The following is a 14,247-nucleotide window of genomic DNA, read 5'->3' as shown; positions in this document are numbered from 1 at the left end:
TGGAGGGGATTTGTAAAGTTTAGCAACCTACACCCACCATAAAATAATACTTGAAAATAAACACGATGAGGCATGAAACAAAGGTTGAGAAAGTGGAGCACACGTTTCTAAGGCCCAGCCCATTTCACCCACAGTTTGGGTTGCCAACTCTGTGCGGATATATTCCTGGAGTTTGCATCATCTGACCTCCCACCATGTCAGGTCTGGGGTGGGACTCCAACTCTCAAGTTTCTGATGCAGAGGCATTGGGCCAGGGCTGATCATCCAGTGCAATTTTGGTCCTTTTGTTTCTCACATTCTTGGCTTGAGATATATTTATGACAGACAGTCAGCCTTAATGGACAATAAAGAATTAACATTTGTAGCAAATAAAAGTGGGCCAGAGAAAAGTTATGTTTCCAATCCATTTATTTATAAAATAATTTTGTGTTAATCACTGAGTATATTAGGCACATTGTTAAAATTCTATCCTTTGCATGATTAATCTTCTTTGTGTCTGAATGTGGTGGAGGAGCAGTGGCATCTGGGGTTACTAAAAGTAACAATGCAGTTGATAGGACATGAAAGAGCAAATTAAAGCACCAGTGTTCATTATCAGTGATAGAATTGAAAAACAAAGACGTTTTATTAAACATATAACTAAGTGCTAATCTTGATTAGGTTACAAATGGAACATTGTTAACAGCTCAGATCTCCATTTTATATTAAAAAAAGATATGGGGCATTGGAGAAGATGCAAAAAAGGATTCAATGAAATAATATTCAGTCTTGGGATGATAAGTGGCAAGTAACATTTGTGCCACACAAGTGACAGGCAATGCCCATTTCCAACAAGGGAGAAGTTAACTATCACCCGTTCATTCAATTGTATTATCATCGCTGAATCCCCCCACTATCAACATCCAAGGGGTTACTGTTGACCAGAAACCGAACTGGACCAACCATGTAAATACTGTGGCTACAAGAAAAAGTCAGAGGCTGGGAATTCAGCGTGAGTAACTCACCTTCTGACTCCTCAAACCATGTTCACCATCTGCAAGGTACAAGTCAGGATGTTGGTGGAATACTCTCCACTTGCCTGGATGAGTGCAGTCCCAACAATGCTCAAGAAGCTTGACACCATCCAGGTCAAGGCAGCCCCCTTGATCGGCACCATATCCACAAACGTTCACTCCCTCCATCACTGACGCACAGTAGCAGCAGTGTGTACCATCTACGAGATGCACCGCAGCAATTCACCAAGCTTCCTTCAGCAGCACCTTCCAAACGCATGACCTCTACCACCTAGAAAGACAAGGGCAGCAGATTCATGGGAACATCACCACCTGGAAGTTCCCCCCCCTCAAGTCACTCACTATCCTGACTTGCAACTTTATCACCATTCCTTCACTGTCGCTGGGTCAAAATCCTGGAAATCCCTCCCTGACAGCAAGGAGGTTGTACCTACACCATACAGACTGCAGCAGTTCAAGCATGGCAATTAAGGATGGGCAATAAATGCTAGCCCAGCCAGCAACACCCACATCCTATGACAGAATAATGAAATAAACCAGAGCTGAGAGGTTATGCATGTTTGGCAAAAAGGAAGACCTTGCATTTCTATGACCACATTGACGACCTCAGGACAACCCAACATACTTTACAGCCAATGAAATGCTTTTGAAGTACAGTCACAGTTGAAAGTTAGGAAATGCAGTAGCCAATTTGTGTACAGCAAGATCCCACAAATGGCAATGTGATAATAACCAGGTAATCTGTTTGTAGTAATGTTGATTGATGTATAAGTATTGGCCAGGACACTGGGGAGAACTCCCCTGGTGTTCTTCAAAATAGTGCCATGGGATCTTTTGTATCCAATTGAGAGGGGAGACGGGGCCTCAGCGTAACGCCACATCCAAAAGGCTACTGACAGCGCAGCATTCCCTCGGTACCGCACTGGAATGTAAATCTACATGTTGTGGTCAAATCTTTTGAGTAGGATATGAACCTGCAATCTTCTGACTCACTTGAACTATTTAGCATGAGGAGCTCAGAGACAAAATATTTAATAAAACATTTCAGAATGTGACTCCTTTCAATATGTAGCCTCAACAATAATTTCTAATTATTTTACAGACCTGTTGTGGTGCAGTATTAAACTTAAATGCTTAAACCTGTGTTTATTTTCAGTGAATGGCTTGTTACATCCTTTAGGAAGTTATTTACTAATAATTTTAAGGTCAAGGGTGTAGGAAAAGCCTCTTTTGTTTATCACGCATCTTGATTGTCGTTGACCAGGAAATAGACGATTGAGACACTTAAGGCATGAGAAAAGATATGGTTTTCTGGACACAAGAAAGCACTTCATTTCAATTAGCTTTCAGCCAAAAGGCTTTAGTTTACCTGCAGGAGTTTGAAAACATAATCAAATAGGAGTACGCTGGTGTTTCTGGAAGCAAAGCCAATTCAGTCAAAGAAGCCAGTTTGAGTTACACTGGCCCATTGTTTTAGAGAACTGAAACTATAATTCTTCTACCAGCCGACTCAGTGTTAGTGTCTTGTGAAATAGTTTCAGTGTCTCTTGCAGTTAGCTGTTTTTGTGAGGTAGGAGGAGGAAGGGAAATCGAAAGGGGACGCTATAAAGAACTTATTGAACAATTTCAAGCCATGATGAGAAAAGGGCTTGACATATATTTTCTCAGATGCCATTTCTTTCCATGTGTATGGTATTAAGTTGAATGCAAGACCGTACATGAGAATGGGTTATGTAAACAGTACTAACGCTGCCAGCTTTGTTTTATGCTTTTTTGTACATCTGAACTCATAATGATCATGTTGCATATTTCAGCACCATAAATAAAAGGACTACATTTCCATGTGGAATCAATCAGCTCCAGGATTGGCTTCTTTTTTGCTCTGGAAGGTCTCCAGATTGGTTATTTATGTTGTAATCATGTGATCATGTAACTTTCACTTATCATGCAGGACAGTCTTCCAGTGGTATTTTAGGTAATGTGACCTCTACAAATGATGAAATTCATTTTTTTATTTGATCGTGGGGTGTGGGTGTCGCTGGCTGGGCTAGCATTTATTGTCCAACCCTAATTGCCCTTGTTCAGAGGGCATTTGAGAGTCAACCTCATTGCTGTGGGCCTGAAGTCACATGTAGGCCAGACCAGGTAAGGACAGCAGATTTCCTTCCCTCAAGGACATTAGTGAACCAGATGGGTTTTTACGACAATCGGTAATGGTTTCCTGATCATCATTAGACTTTTAATTTCAGATTTTTATTGAATTCAAATTCCACCATCTGCCATGGTGGGATTCACAGCAGGTTTGAATCAGGTCCCCAGAAAATTACCCTGGGTCCCTGGATTACTAGTCCAGTGACAATACCACTATGCCACCACCTCCCCTATTGTATCCCAGTGTTCCTTCTAGGAATTTGTATTTTTTTAAAAAGAAATTAACATGATCTGTTTTTAAGGGAAAATAATTGCCCGATACTAAACCTTTCGCTATATTCTGCTCTTGACCTGTATCATAGTAAGAGTTTTATTTTTAGGTTACTATTGATCACAAGAAAGAAAGCAAGATTTGCATTTGTAACCTGCTTCCTGAAGCAGCACTTCCATAGGTACCATAGCTGCTGTGAAGGGTTAGGTGTCTGTGTCTGCCCCCATAGACATATGAGCCATGAGCTAACACTTCTGACTCGGGAGTAAAATTGGATGGGCTGTTAAATGGACATCTGACCCAAACCCAGTAGGCCAGGTTAAAAGAAATCTCAAACTCACCCAAGCAACCATCCATGGCCCCAAAACTTCTCAGCCCACGTTGTAACCAATGAAGTACTTTTTGAAGTGTAGTCCCTGTCATAATGTGGCAGCCAATTTATGTTCAACAAAATCCCACAAGCAACAATGTGGTAATGACCAGATAATCTGTTCTTAGTGATGTTGGTTGAGGGATAAATATTGGGTGAATGTATAACCACGGAACCAAAATATGTTAGGCTAAGTAAGGGGCAAGAATTACTCCGGTCATTATGTATCGTTCATTTGTTGTCAGCTTCGCCTTAGTGGGGCCTTTGGCATCAGCATGCTTCTTCTCTGGCTTTCTTCAAATCTCCCTCAGTGCACATCTCAATCCTATCCACCCATCCAATTTTTCTTCTTCCTCTCTGTTGTCACCCTCAATTTCTCCTTCAAGCGTTGCCAGGACAGGGCTGTCGGGTCTTTGTTTCCAATGTCTGTACTTGACTATCTTTTTCTCTCTAACTGTATTAGCAACCCTTTCAATTCCTGAACTTCTTGTTTTGATCTAACCCACTCGTTTGTCTTTCTGTCCGTCCATCTGATTCATTATGTATAGTAGTGGATGAATATGTTTAAAAAGAGTAGAGCCACCAAATAGGGCTCCCCTGGATGCTCAAGGATTGAACACTATTGCTCATGTACTTCTGTGACTATAGAATCACCATCTAGGATTGTAACTAGACTTGAATAATGTAGGTGGTGGCCTTGGATAGACATTGTCAAACGTTGCTAGGATAGCTTTGCAGCTCAAAGAGATTTCAGTAAACTTTATCTTCTTGACTTTTTACCTATAGCTATCTCTCAGAGACAATGCAGTAACGGAGAGAATCCATGACAATGCAAGTTATGTTGATTTGCTGAGCAGGATTGCCAGCTGTGCTTAGCCATTTCCTGGAGGTGTCACTGAATAACTCTTATCTCTGATCAGCCAACCCCTGTAGTTCTGCCATTGGCTGCCTACCACGCACACCTTAAGACACTAGTAGGAAGTTGAACAGGCTCTCCATTACCTGATTGGATGATCCTTGACTATCGATCATATGGCCCTTTTGCCCCTCACATGTCCCAAATTTTTTTATCAGCTTTATAAATTAATGTATTGATAGCTACTTAAAAGAAAAAACACAGTTTTGTTTAATGTCCCTATGCTTTTACTCCTGGGTTTTGCTTGTTTAATTCCTGGAGTAGGAGACTCCAAGACGATGCTGGCAAACTTATTGCTGATCTTTAGGTTGAGCCTTAGGCCTTGAGGGACGGAATATTTGGTCTGCCAACTATACACCTATTTTCAGCTCTGTGTTGAATTTCTCAACGCACAATTGAAGTTTTCAATCAGTGTAGCTGAAACATGATGCTGTTTCCTCACAAACACACACAGACTCACAGTACAATTTTTAAAATTCTTTTGAGGGGCTGTATCAGGTGTGGTAGTGTAGTGGGGATGTACTGGTAGTTTAGAGGCCTAGGGTAATGATCCAGATAAGATTGGGCTACATTGGGCTGCTGTGAAGTTCACATCTGTTTTTAGAAAGGATTCGCTGACAGGGTGAGATGAAGGAAGGGGAGGGGAGGAGTTTTGTGTGGAACATAAATACTGACATGGAGCAGTTGGGCCAAATGGCCTGTTTCTGTTCTGTAAACACACTTGTGAATGTACTGATCGTACGTCATGATGACTTTGTTGTATCCAGGGGGTATTCTGTATATTTTCTGTTTTGCTTTTCGCAAACAAGGGGAATCTATTTCTATTTAAGCAAGAAGGAATAATTACAGAGTTATTGTAAGGACGATATTTTCTCATAAGTGACGGTGTGATCGTTCAGCTGCTAGAATTAGCAGTTCAGACAAATGTCTGGTCTCTCATTCATTTTACTTTTCAAATTGTATTACAGCACGCAAGTTGTGTCACTAGCCACTCTCCCCTCCCCATCCGATGGTATTGATTTCTTAAAACAATTTAAGAAAAAGGAGCTGGAGTAAGCCATTTGGCCTTTCAAGCCCGCTCTGTCATTCAGCAAGATCATAGCTGATCTTCTGCCTCAACTCCACCTTCCTGCACTATCTCCATATTCTTTAATTTCCTTGCTACCCAAAAATCTACCAATCTCTTGCTGGAATATACTCAATAACTGAGCATCCAAAGCTCTCTGGAGTAGAGAATTTCAAGGATTTGCAACTCTTGAGTGAAGACATTTTGCATCTCAGTTCTGAATGGCTGATCCCTTATTCTCAGACCACGACCCCAGCCAGGAAGATATTTTCGCGGTGTTTATCCTGTCAAGACTCTTAAAAAGGTTATATGTTGCAATTAGATCACCCCTCATTTTTCTAACCCAGAAGGGAAGAACAGTAAAAACTGGGAAATAAGAATACTGGTCTGAACTGGTCTTGTATACCTTAAGATGGAACACCAGTAAAAACTGGGAAATAAGAATACTGGTCTGAACTGGTCTTGTATACCTTAAGATGGAACACCAGTAAAAACTGGGAAATAAGAATACTGGTTTGAACTGGTCTTGTATACCTTAAGATGGAACACCAGTAAAAACTGGGAAATAAGAATACTGGTTTGAACTGGTCTTGTATACCTTAAGATGGAACACCAGTAAAAACTGGGAAATAAGAATACTGGTCTGAACTGGTCTTGTATACCTTAAAATGAAACACCAGTAAAAACTGGGAAGTAAGAATACTGGTGCGAACTGTTTTTTTTCCTTCTGGGCAACTCCAGGGAATATAGGCCTAATCTACTCAATCCCTTTTCAAAGGACATGCCCCTCATCCCAGGAATCAGTCTAGTGAACCTTCATTGTAGTCTCTCTAAGGCAGGTTTATCCTTCCTTAGGTAAGGGGATCAAAACTGCACACACTACTCCAGGTGCGGCCTCAGCAATGCTTTATAAAATTGTGGTAAGACTTCCTTGCTCCTATACTCCAATCTTTTTGTGGCAAAAGTGAGTATACCATTTTCCTACCTAATTACTTGCTGTACCTACATCATAACTTCCTGTTATTGCTGGGTATTGTGCTGCAGGCTCTGGTACATCATCCAAGTAGGAACAGCAAGTGTTGATAGGTTCCCTTGCCTTACTGATGGTGCCAAAACTATCCAAGGGGGATCCTGGACTTATTGCTGTCCACACACAGGCTCTTCCGATAAGGAACACTTGATAGCCATCAACAGGAACCCTGGCCCAAATTTCCCCTCCGCCAACCATTCCTTGTTTGTGATGAATATCCGGCTCATATTTCATGTTAATATTTCAGAGGTAATGTTTAATTCTGGGAAGATTGTTGGTCTGAAGGGAAGGTAATTAAAATGCTGGGCTTTAGAGATTGCCAGAACACCAGAAGAAAATGGCTGTTCTGAAGGTTAGCCAGGTTTGTTTAATAGGGACAGAGCAGAAGAGATGGAGCCACAGAACAGCAGGTGGTCTTACTTAGCTTGAGAACAGGAGATGTGATGTCTACACTGCTCGCAAAGAAGTGCAGTCCAGAGATATGTTTTGTGTTGGGAGTTGGGGCTAAATCAGTTCAAAAGCATTCAATGAACCCTGAAATGCTGCATCATCATGGCAATGGGTGGGGCTTTGGTTCAGCTTTTCTGTGTTCTCCTCAGGGAAAGAGGCTAGTTATTGAAAAGGTGCTGCTGTTGGCTGGCTCTAGGCAGTTAGGGCTCAGAAAAACGCTGGGAATTGTTCGATGCAGCTGAGGGTTACAGTTTGGACCTCAGGCGGTTTGCAACTCACAGAGAAGCCATGGGAGCCATTCAGTATTGTGTAAGGCTCAGAAGTCCTGGGGAGCTGGGTAGGTGGCAGAAGGTCACTGGTTCCGTGCTGGGGGCAGCTAGGGCTCAGCAGGAGCTCTAGGAGTCATTTATAGCTTGGTGCAGCCGGGTGACTGGAACTTGAAGAAACCCAGGAGCAATGCCAGCTTAGTGAAGCTAGCAGTCTACGAAAGTGTGTGCCAGTAATTAGAAGTGGGAGTGCAACTTTCTGAATCCCCTGGAACGCAGTCTCAGGAGGAGAGATTGAACCATCGGGAGGTGTGCAGTCATTGAGGCAGTCCAATTCAGAGCGGCTTTTGAGGGAATTCAGAGGCTAGATCTTCAAAAGTGAAGAGTTGAAATCCCTTGTGAGGGAGACAGAATTTGAACAAGATTGTGTGACTCTCAGTGGTCAGTGACATCTGGGTGGGTTGCTCAGAAATTGTGGGGATCTGTCTTGGTCATATCTGCCCTTTAATGTGCAGTTTAATGTGTTAGACCATAGTTTGCCTGTTCATTTACACTTACCTCATGTTAATTCTGAATGTTAGAGTCTAAGATAGATATTGTAGATCGTTTTAACTTTCTGACTTTATTTATTAAAGGTTATTTTGTTTGTTTAAAACCGTGGACTCTTGTGACTTTATTCTCTTAGTATGTATCTGGGGATTCAAACTTCGCCTACTTAACAGTTACTGGTCCCTAACTGGATTGTAACAACTCGTAACATTATGTTGAGGTCTATGTATTTTTCAAGTAATTCATTATGTGTACAGAATTCTGGTAAGAATTTGAGGAAATAGTACTGGTTCGCATCTAGTGAAGATGACTTAAATCTGTTTGTTTTGTTCTCTTTGATTATAGGCTTTGGCCGCTCCTTTGAACGATAGGTGCAACTAATGAGTCCAACCACCGAAAGTCAGAACTCTTTGACTAAGTTTGACAGCTGAACACCTCTATAATGATGGCATTTAAAGGGGTGAAACCTTGATAGGTTCCCAGGAGCAAACAGTAGAGAAGGAGCCTTGCATAGTAGCTATTATGGTGTTGCCAAGCAAGCGTTTGAGGAACAAGCCGGTTGTGAAGGAGCAAAAAGACATGGAGTTGCAGGAAGACAAAGCGACAGAAAACCTGAGCACACTACACCCTGCCCTTTGCGATGGAGACGATGGAGATGAGAAGAAGGCTGAAAAATTTACTTGCCGCATTTGTGAAAAGAGCTTCACCTTCCTCAGTGTTCTGTCGGTCCACATGCGGACCCATACTGGTGAGAAACCCTATAAATGTCCGTATTGTGGCCATAGAGCTTCTCAGAAAGGGAACCTTAAAATACACATCCGGACGCACAAAATGGGAGACTTGAGTGAGGGGCATGAAATGAATTTGGGAGAGCAACAACTCAAAGAGCCCAGTGCTTCGGACAGCTTGGATACGTCCGCCAGCTCTGCCCAGAGTATCCCATCCTGCGGTAAGACACAGGTAGAGAATGGGAAGATTGTTCTAAGGAGGCTTAAAAAAGAGAAGGAGGTTCTGCTGAATGCCAGTGATAGTGCCTTCACATTCCAATGTTCGTGTTGTAAAGGAAGGTTTGAGAAGCAGGACCAATTGGATCAGCACATGCAACTACTGCACAAGTCATATAAGTGCAGACTTTGCGAGTATGTCACGCTAAGGGACGATGAATTGCTGAGCCATATAGAAAAAATCCATATCACAGTGGAAATGCCAAAAAACGAAGGGGAGAGTGAGAAGGTTGAACACCCCGCCAGTGAGTTCACGTGTGAAACATGCCATCAGACCTTCAACCAGTCCTGGTTTTTGAAAGCTCACATGAAGAAACACAACAGCTCCTTCGAGTATGGCTGCCATGTCTGCGGGCGCAGGTTCAAGGAACGTTGGTTCCTCAAGAACCACATGAAGGTGCACAGTGCCAGGAACAGAAACAGAAACAAAGTCAGTAAAACTGACTCTGAGAGCTTACCCACCATTAACAACGTGGTGCAGGAGGACAGAATGAGCATTGCGTTTTCACAGTACAAAATCTGCATGAAATGTGGCTACGTCTTCCCCAGCGGGGAAAGCTTAAAGGAGCATGAGAGACTACACTTTCGAACATCTGAGGAGCTTTCTGAAGAACAGGCAAAGGCTGTAAGGAAGGCAGTGGTTAGTGACACCACTGAAAACTCCACAAAGGACCGTTTCCTCAGGTCTCTGAACTTGAGGCCATCTGTGACACTAGACACTTCGAAAAGTCGCTTGTTTGCAAAGGGCATTGCTGAACTGGACCCTGTGAGTAGCTATCAAGCTTGGCATTTGGCCACCAAGGGAAAAGTCGCAGAACTCACTGAGTACGCAAGGCACGGTGGGTTAGACGTGAATCTTCCCAACGCTGACATCACGTACGATAAGCATAAAGGAGAGTACATTCTCTTTGATGCTGAGAAGCGCAAACGAGAACAAGACACTTACAACAGCGGTTTTCCAAAGAGACGTAATAGGACGAGTAGTGCGCCGGAGAGAGATAGCCAGCTGACCGACTCTGGGGAGGGCAACAGTGGCACCGATTTCAGATCTGCGTCTCATCACAGCAGGAGGTCATCGCAGAATAAAAGTACGGAGTGTTTGGAATGCGGGAAGGCATTCCGGACCTATCATCAGGTGGTGCTGCATTCCAGAGTTCACAGAAAGAACAGAGGGAGTGAACGTGAAGGTGCACGGGCATGTCAGGAGCTTAGGCGTGGTTCCACAAGTGAAGTGGACTCCACTTCAACCAGTAGGCCCAGCACTCCGAGCTCACCTTCAGCCCCAGAAGATGCACTGGCACCAGGGCTGGTGGAAGAAGATACCGACAGCTCCGAAGAGGGAATGGAGGTGCAGATGGTTAATGAAGCACAGACAGAGTCAGAAAAAGGTAAGCAGACACCATTGGAAAAGTATATACAGATGCCAATGAAGGGCAGATACAGTTGCCATTGGAAGAGTACGTACAGGTGCCATTAGGAAAAAGGACACCGATACTACAGCCAAGTTCTGGTAGGACTTCTTGTCTGATCAGTTGCAGTACATTTCACTTCTCTCCTGTCTGGCCTCCCAACTTGCACCCTCTGTAAACTTGAGCTCATCCAAAACTCTGCTACCCATGTCCTAACTCACCTTTCACCCCTGTGCTCACTGACCTACATTGACTCCCAGTCCAACACACCTCGATTTTAAAAATCCCATCTTCTTTTTGAATCCTTCCATGGCCTTTCCCCTCCCTATAAACTCCTGCAGCCCTACAACCCTCTGAGATCCCTACGCTTCTCCACTTCTGACCTTTTGCAAAGTCTGCTTTCCTTTCTCTGATCATTGGCGGCCAAGTCTTCAGCTGCTTGGGGCCCTTGGTCCTGGAATTCCCTCCCTGCCTCTCTACCTGTCTCTCTTCCTTTAAAATGATCCACAAAAGCTCCCTCTGTGACCATCTGCTGTAATATTCTCTAGATGTCTTGGTAGGAAGAGAAAGAGATGGAAGGAGCAGAGTTTCAGTCTTGGTGGCAAAGAAATTCTTGAGCTCCTGCGCTTACTGCTGCAGGTTAAGGTAGAGCAGGTCAAGGATTATGGGTTAAGAAGATGGTTTGCTGTGGAAAAGAGAAGCCGGGGCCTGTTGTTGCATTCCGATATGATCATAGAATATAGCTTTTCTGAATTTCTAAGTTTGCAGACGACAAAAATTTTTTGAGAGTAGTCAATAATAAAGGACTGTAACAAATTACAAGAAGACAATAATAAATTTGCAGAAGGTAACAATACAGTTGACAAATGAATTTCAACATAGCTAAACGTGAGGTATGATATTTTGGTAAGAAAAACTAAGGAGGTCACATGACAATATTTGGAAAATAGGAAACTAAAAAGGGTATTGGAGCAAAGGAAACCGAGAGCGCACATAACAAATCACTAAAAATAGCAACACAGGTTAACAAGGCTATAAGTAAAAAAACAAGCACTGTGGTTCATTTCTAGAAGAATAGAACTAAGAAGTAGAGAAGTCATGCTAAAATTGTATAGATCCTTGGTTCGACCACACTTGGAGTACTGTGTGCAGTCTGGTCACCGTATTATAAAAATGGATATAGCAGTACAGCAGAGAGTGCAAAAAAGATTTACAAGGATTATACCAGAATTGCGAGGTTAGACCTATTTCGAAAAGATGAACAGGTTGGGTCTCTTTCTCTTGACATATGAAGGATGAGGGGTGACCTAATACAGGTCTTTAAAATTATGAAAAGTTCAGATAGAATAGCCACAGAGAGTGGAATGTTTCTAGTTGTGGGGAAGAGCACAACTATAGGCTATCAATATATGATAGGCAACAAGAATTTCAGTAGGGAATCTGGAAAAAATCTTCTTTACCCAGAGAGTGGTGAGAATTTTGGAACTCGCTACCGCAGGGAGTGGTTGAAGTGAATAGCATAGATATGTTTAGGGGGAAGCTAGAGAAGCACATGAGGGAGGAAGGAAAGAGGGATACGCTGATAGAGTTGGACAAGAATGAAAGGAGGCTTGAGTGGAACATTAATCATTACTTGGGCCGCAAGGCCTGTTTCTATCCTACACATTTTGTGCAATTCGACATAGTTGCGCCTATGACATGCCTCAGGACATTGTACCATCTGAAAGGTGCAAAATTAAGGCACTTAGTTATTCTCGGATGAAGTTTTATGGAAGAGCATGAAGTCAGGCCTAACATTCCACATTTTAACTTGGGTTGGGTTTGGAGGGTGACATGTACAGCAGGCCCTCTGCACCTATACGAACTGAGGCTAGGGAGGACCCTTCATCTCCCCAGGAGTGTATGGGCTCTGCTGGTCTCCCTCCCTCGCTCAGTGGGTGGTGGAAGCTGGCAGGCAGGTGGGAAGCAGTCGCCATGGGCAACCCAAAGGGGAGGACCCCGGTAACTGAGCTAAGTGGTGGCGGGTGTTTGGGTGGGGGGAAGAGCTAAAATCTTTCAATTCCATCTGCACGGACCCTGCGTCGTCAGTGCACATAAATATAATATTCAACACTTTTCAGAGCAGAGTAGGGAAAAACTAATAAACACCTAAATCATCAAACACAAAGGACACTTAGCAAATTGAAGAAGAACATTCACCAGTTGAGGAACTCAGGGGAGGCCTAGAGTTTACTCATGGGTCCTAAAGGAGAACTCCCACTCTTCCTTGCCCCAGCAGAAAACAATATATTAAAAAGATACTTTAATTCCTTATAGCTCATTTTGGCTTCTTCTGGCCCCAGCTTCTCTTGCTACCAATCTAGTCTGGTGAAGGAAACTGTAGCAAATTTACGCCAGGGCTAGACATCACTATTCCAATGCACTCTTGGCTGGTCTGCCATTATCTACCTTCCATAAACTTGAGACCATCTAGAGCTGCCCATGTCCGAATGCACATCAAGTCCCTTTCACCTATCACCCCCTGTGCTCACTGACCTACATTGACTCCTGGTCAAGCAAAGTCTTTATTTTAAAAGTCTCATCTTTGTTTTCAATCTCTCTATGGCCTCGTCCCTCCCTATCTCTGTCACCTCCTCTGGTCCCACAACCTTGCAAGATCTCTGCACTCATCTAATTCCGGCCTCTTGAGCATCCCCGATTTTGATTTCGCCACCATTGGTGACTGTACATTCAGCTGCCTGGGCCCCTCCTTACACCCCTTCACCTCACTTTGCTTCTTTAATAGCACTCCTTAAAACCTGCCTCTTTGGCCAAGCTTTTGGTCATTTGACCTAAATATTGCCTTTGGTGGCTTGGTATCATAATTCGTTTTATAATGATCCCGTGAAGCAACTTGGGATGGTTTATTACGTTAAAGGTGCCATATAAACTTAAGTTGTTGTTGTTGGGGCAGGGCTGAGTGGTAAAGTGGCGACTGAACCCCAATTCCATTGTCAGAGTCCCATCAGCTTCACTTAAAAAAAGGAACACCGCTTGCGTTCCCATGGGTGCCGCTCTCTCTCTCTCCCTCACGCCTGCAAAGAAAAGTTGGCTAATGTTCCAATCTGCGGGAAGGCAACTGGATCAGCGTGAGCCATTTTAATTGTTTGCCCACCCTAAACCACCTGAACTAAATGGTGAGTTTCATACCCCACTCGATTTTACTCCATGTTGACCTCTGTTGATTTGACCTCACATTAGCCCTGCAGATTTTTTCTTTTCAATTGCGTATCTAATTCCTTTGTGAGAGTTGCTATCCAATCCACCATTCAGGCAGTGCATTCTATTAAGATGTGGCAGATGATGTGTGCCAGATGGATCAAATCCATGAGGGAAACTTGATCACACGGTCACAATAATTTTGCAATTTGTATTTCATTTCGAGATGCGTGCCTTGAATTCAGTAGTAATAACTCCACCCAGACTTAAGAATTTTTTTTACAAAACTAAATTAAACATTCACTAATGAAAGAAAAGATTTCAGCAAATACATAGGTCTACAAATTGCTACTATAATAACTTCTAAAACCCCTAATTAATCTGACTCCCAGTTACACCTCCATTAAGGCAATAGTAAAAACAAATAGATTTAAACAGACCCAGGCAAAGCAACAAAACAGCCTGTATAGTCACATTCAAAATGAGTTTTCTCAGCTTCGGTTCCTGTAGACAGCAACTTGATGCACAGAGGCTGGAGGCTTTTCACACTTGTG

The 14,247-nt window shown here is 43.0% G+C and overlaps 1 protein-coding gene across 2 annotated transcripts in view; it reads left to right on the top strand.

Moving 5' to 3' along the window:
- znf516 (zinc finger protein 516) overlaps positions 1-14,247 on the top strand; it is a 168,673-nt gene that overhangs the window by 79,949 nt on the left and 74,477 nt on the right. For both annotated transcript variants that reach the window (XM_041189148.1, XM_041189146.1), the window contains one exon: positions 8,428-10,474. In XM_041189148.1, the coding sequence (XP_041045082.1) occupies positions 8,605-10,474 (1,870 nt within the window). In that variant the 5' untranslated portion in view covers positions 8,428-8,604. The remainder of the gene's footprint in view (positions 1-8,427; positions 10,475-14,247) is intronic.

The sequence above is a fragment of the Carcharodon carcharias genome, chromosome 6, assembly GCF_017639515.1.
Source record: "Carcharodon carcharias isolate sCarCar2 chromosome 6, sCarCar2.pri, whole genome shotgun sequence".
Classification (NCBI taxonomy): Eukaryota; Metazoa; Chordata; class Chondrichthyes; order Lamniformes; family Lamnidae; genus Carcharodon; species Carcharodon carcharias.
Note: the sequence above shows the minus strand (reverse complement) of the source record. Positions and strands in the feature narration are given on the sequence as shown.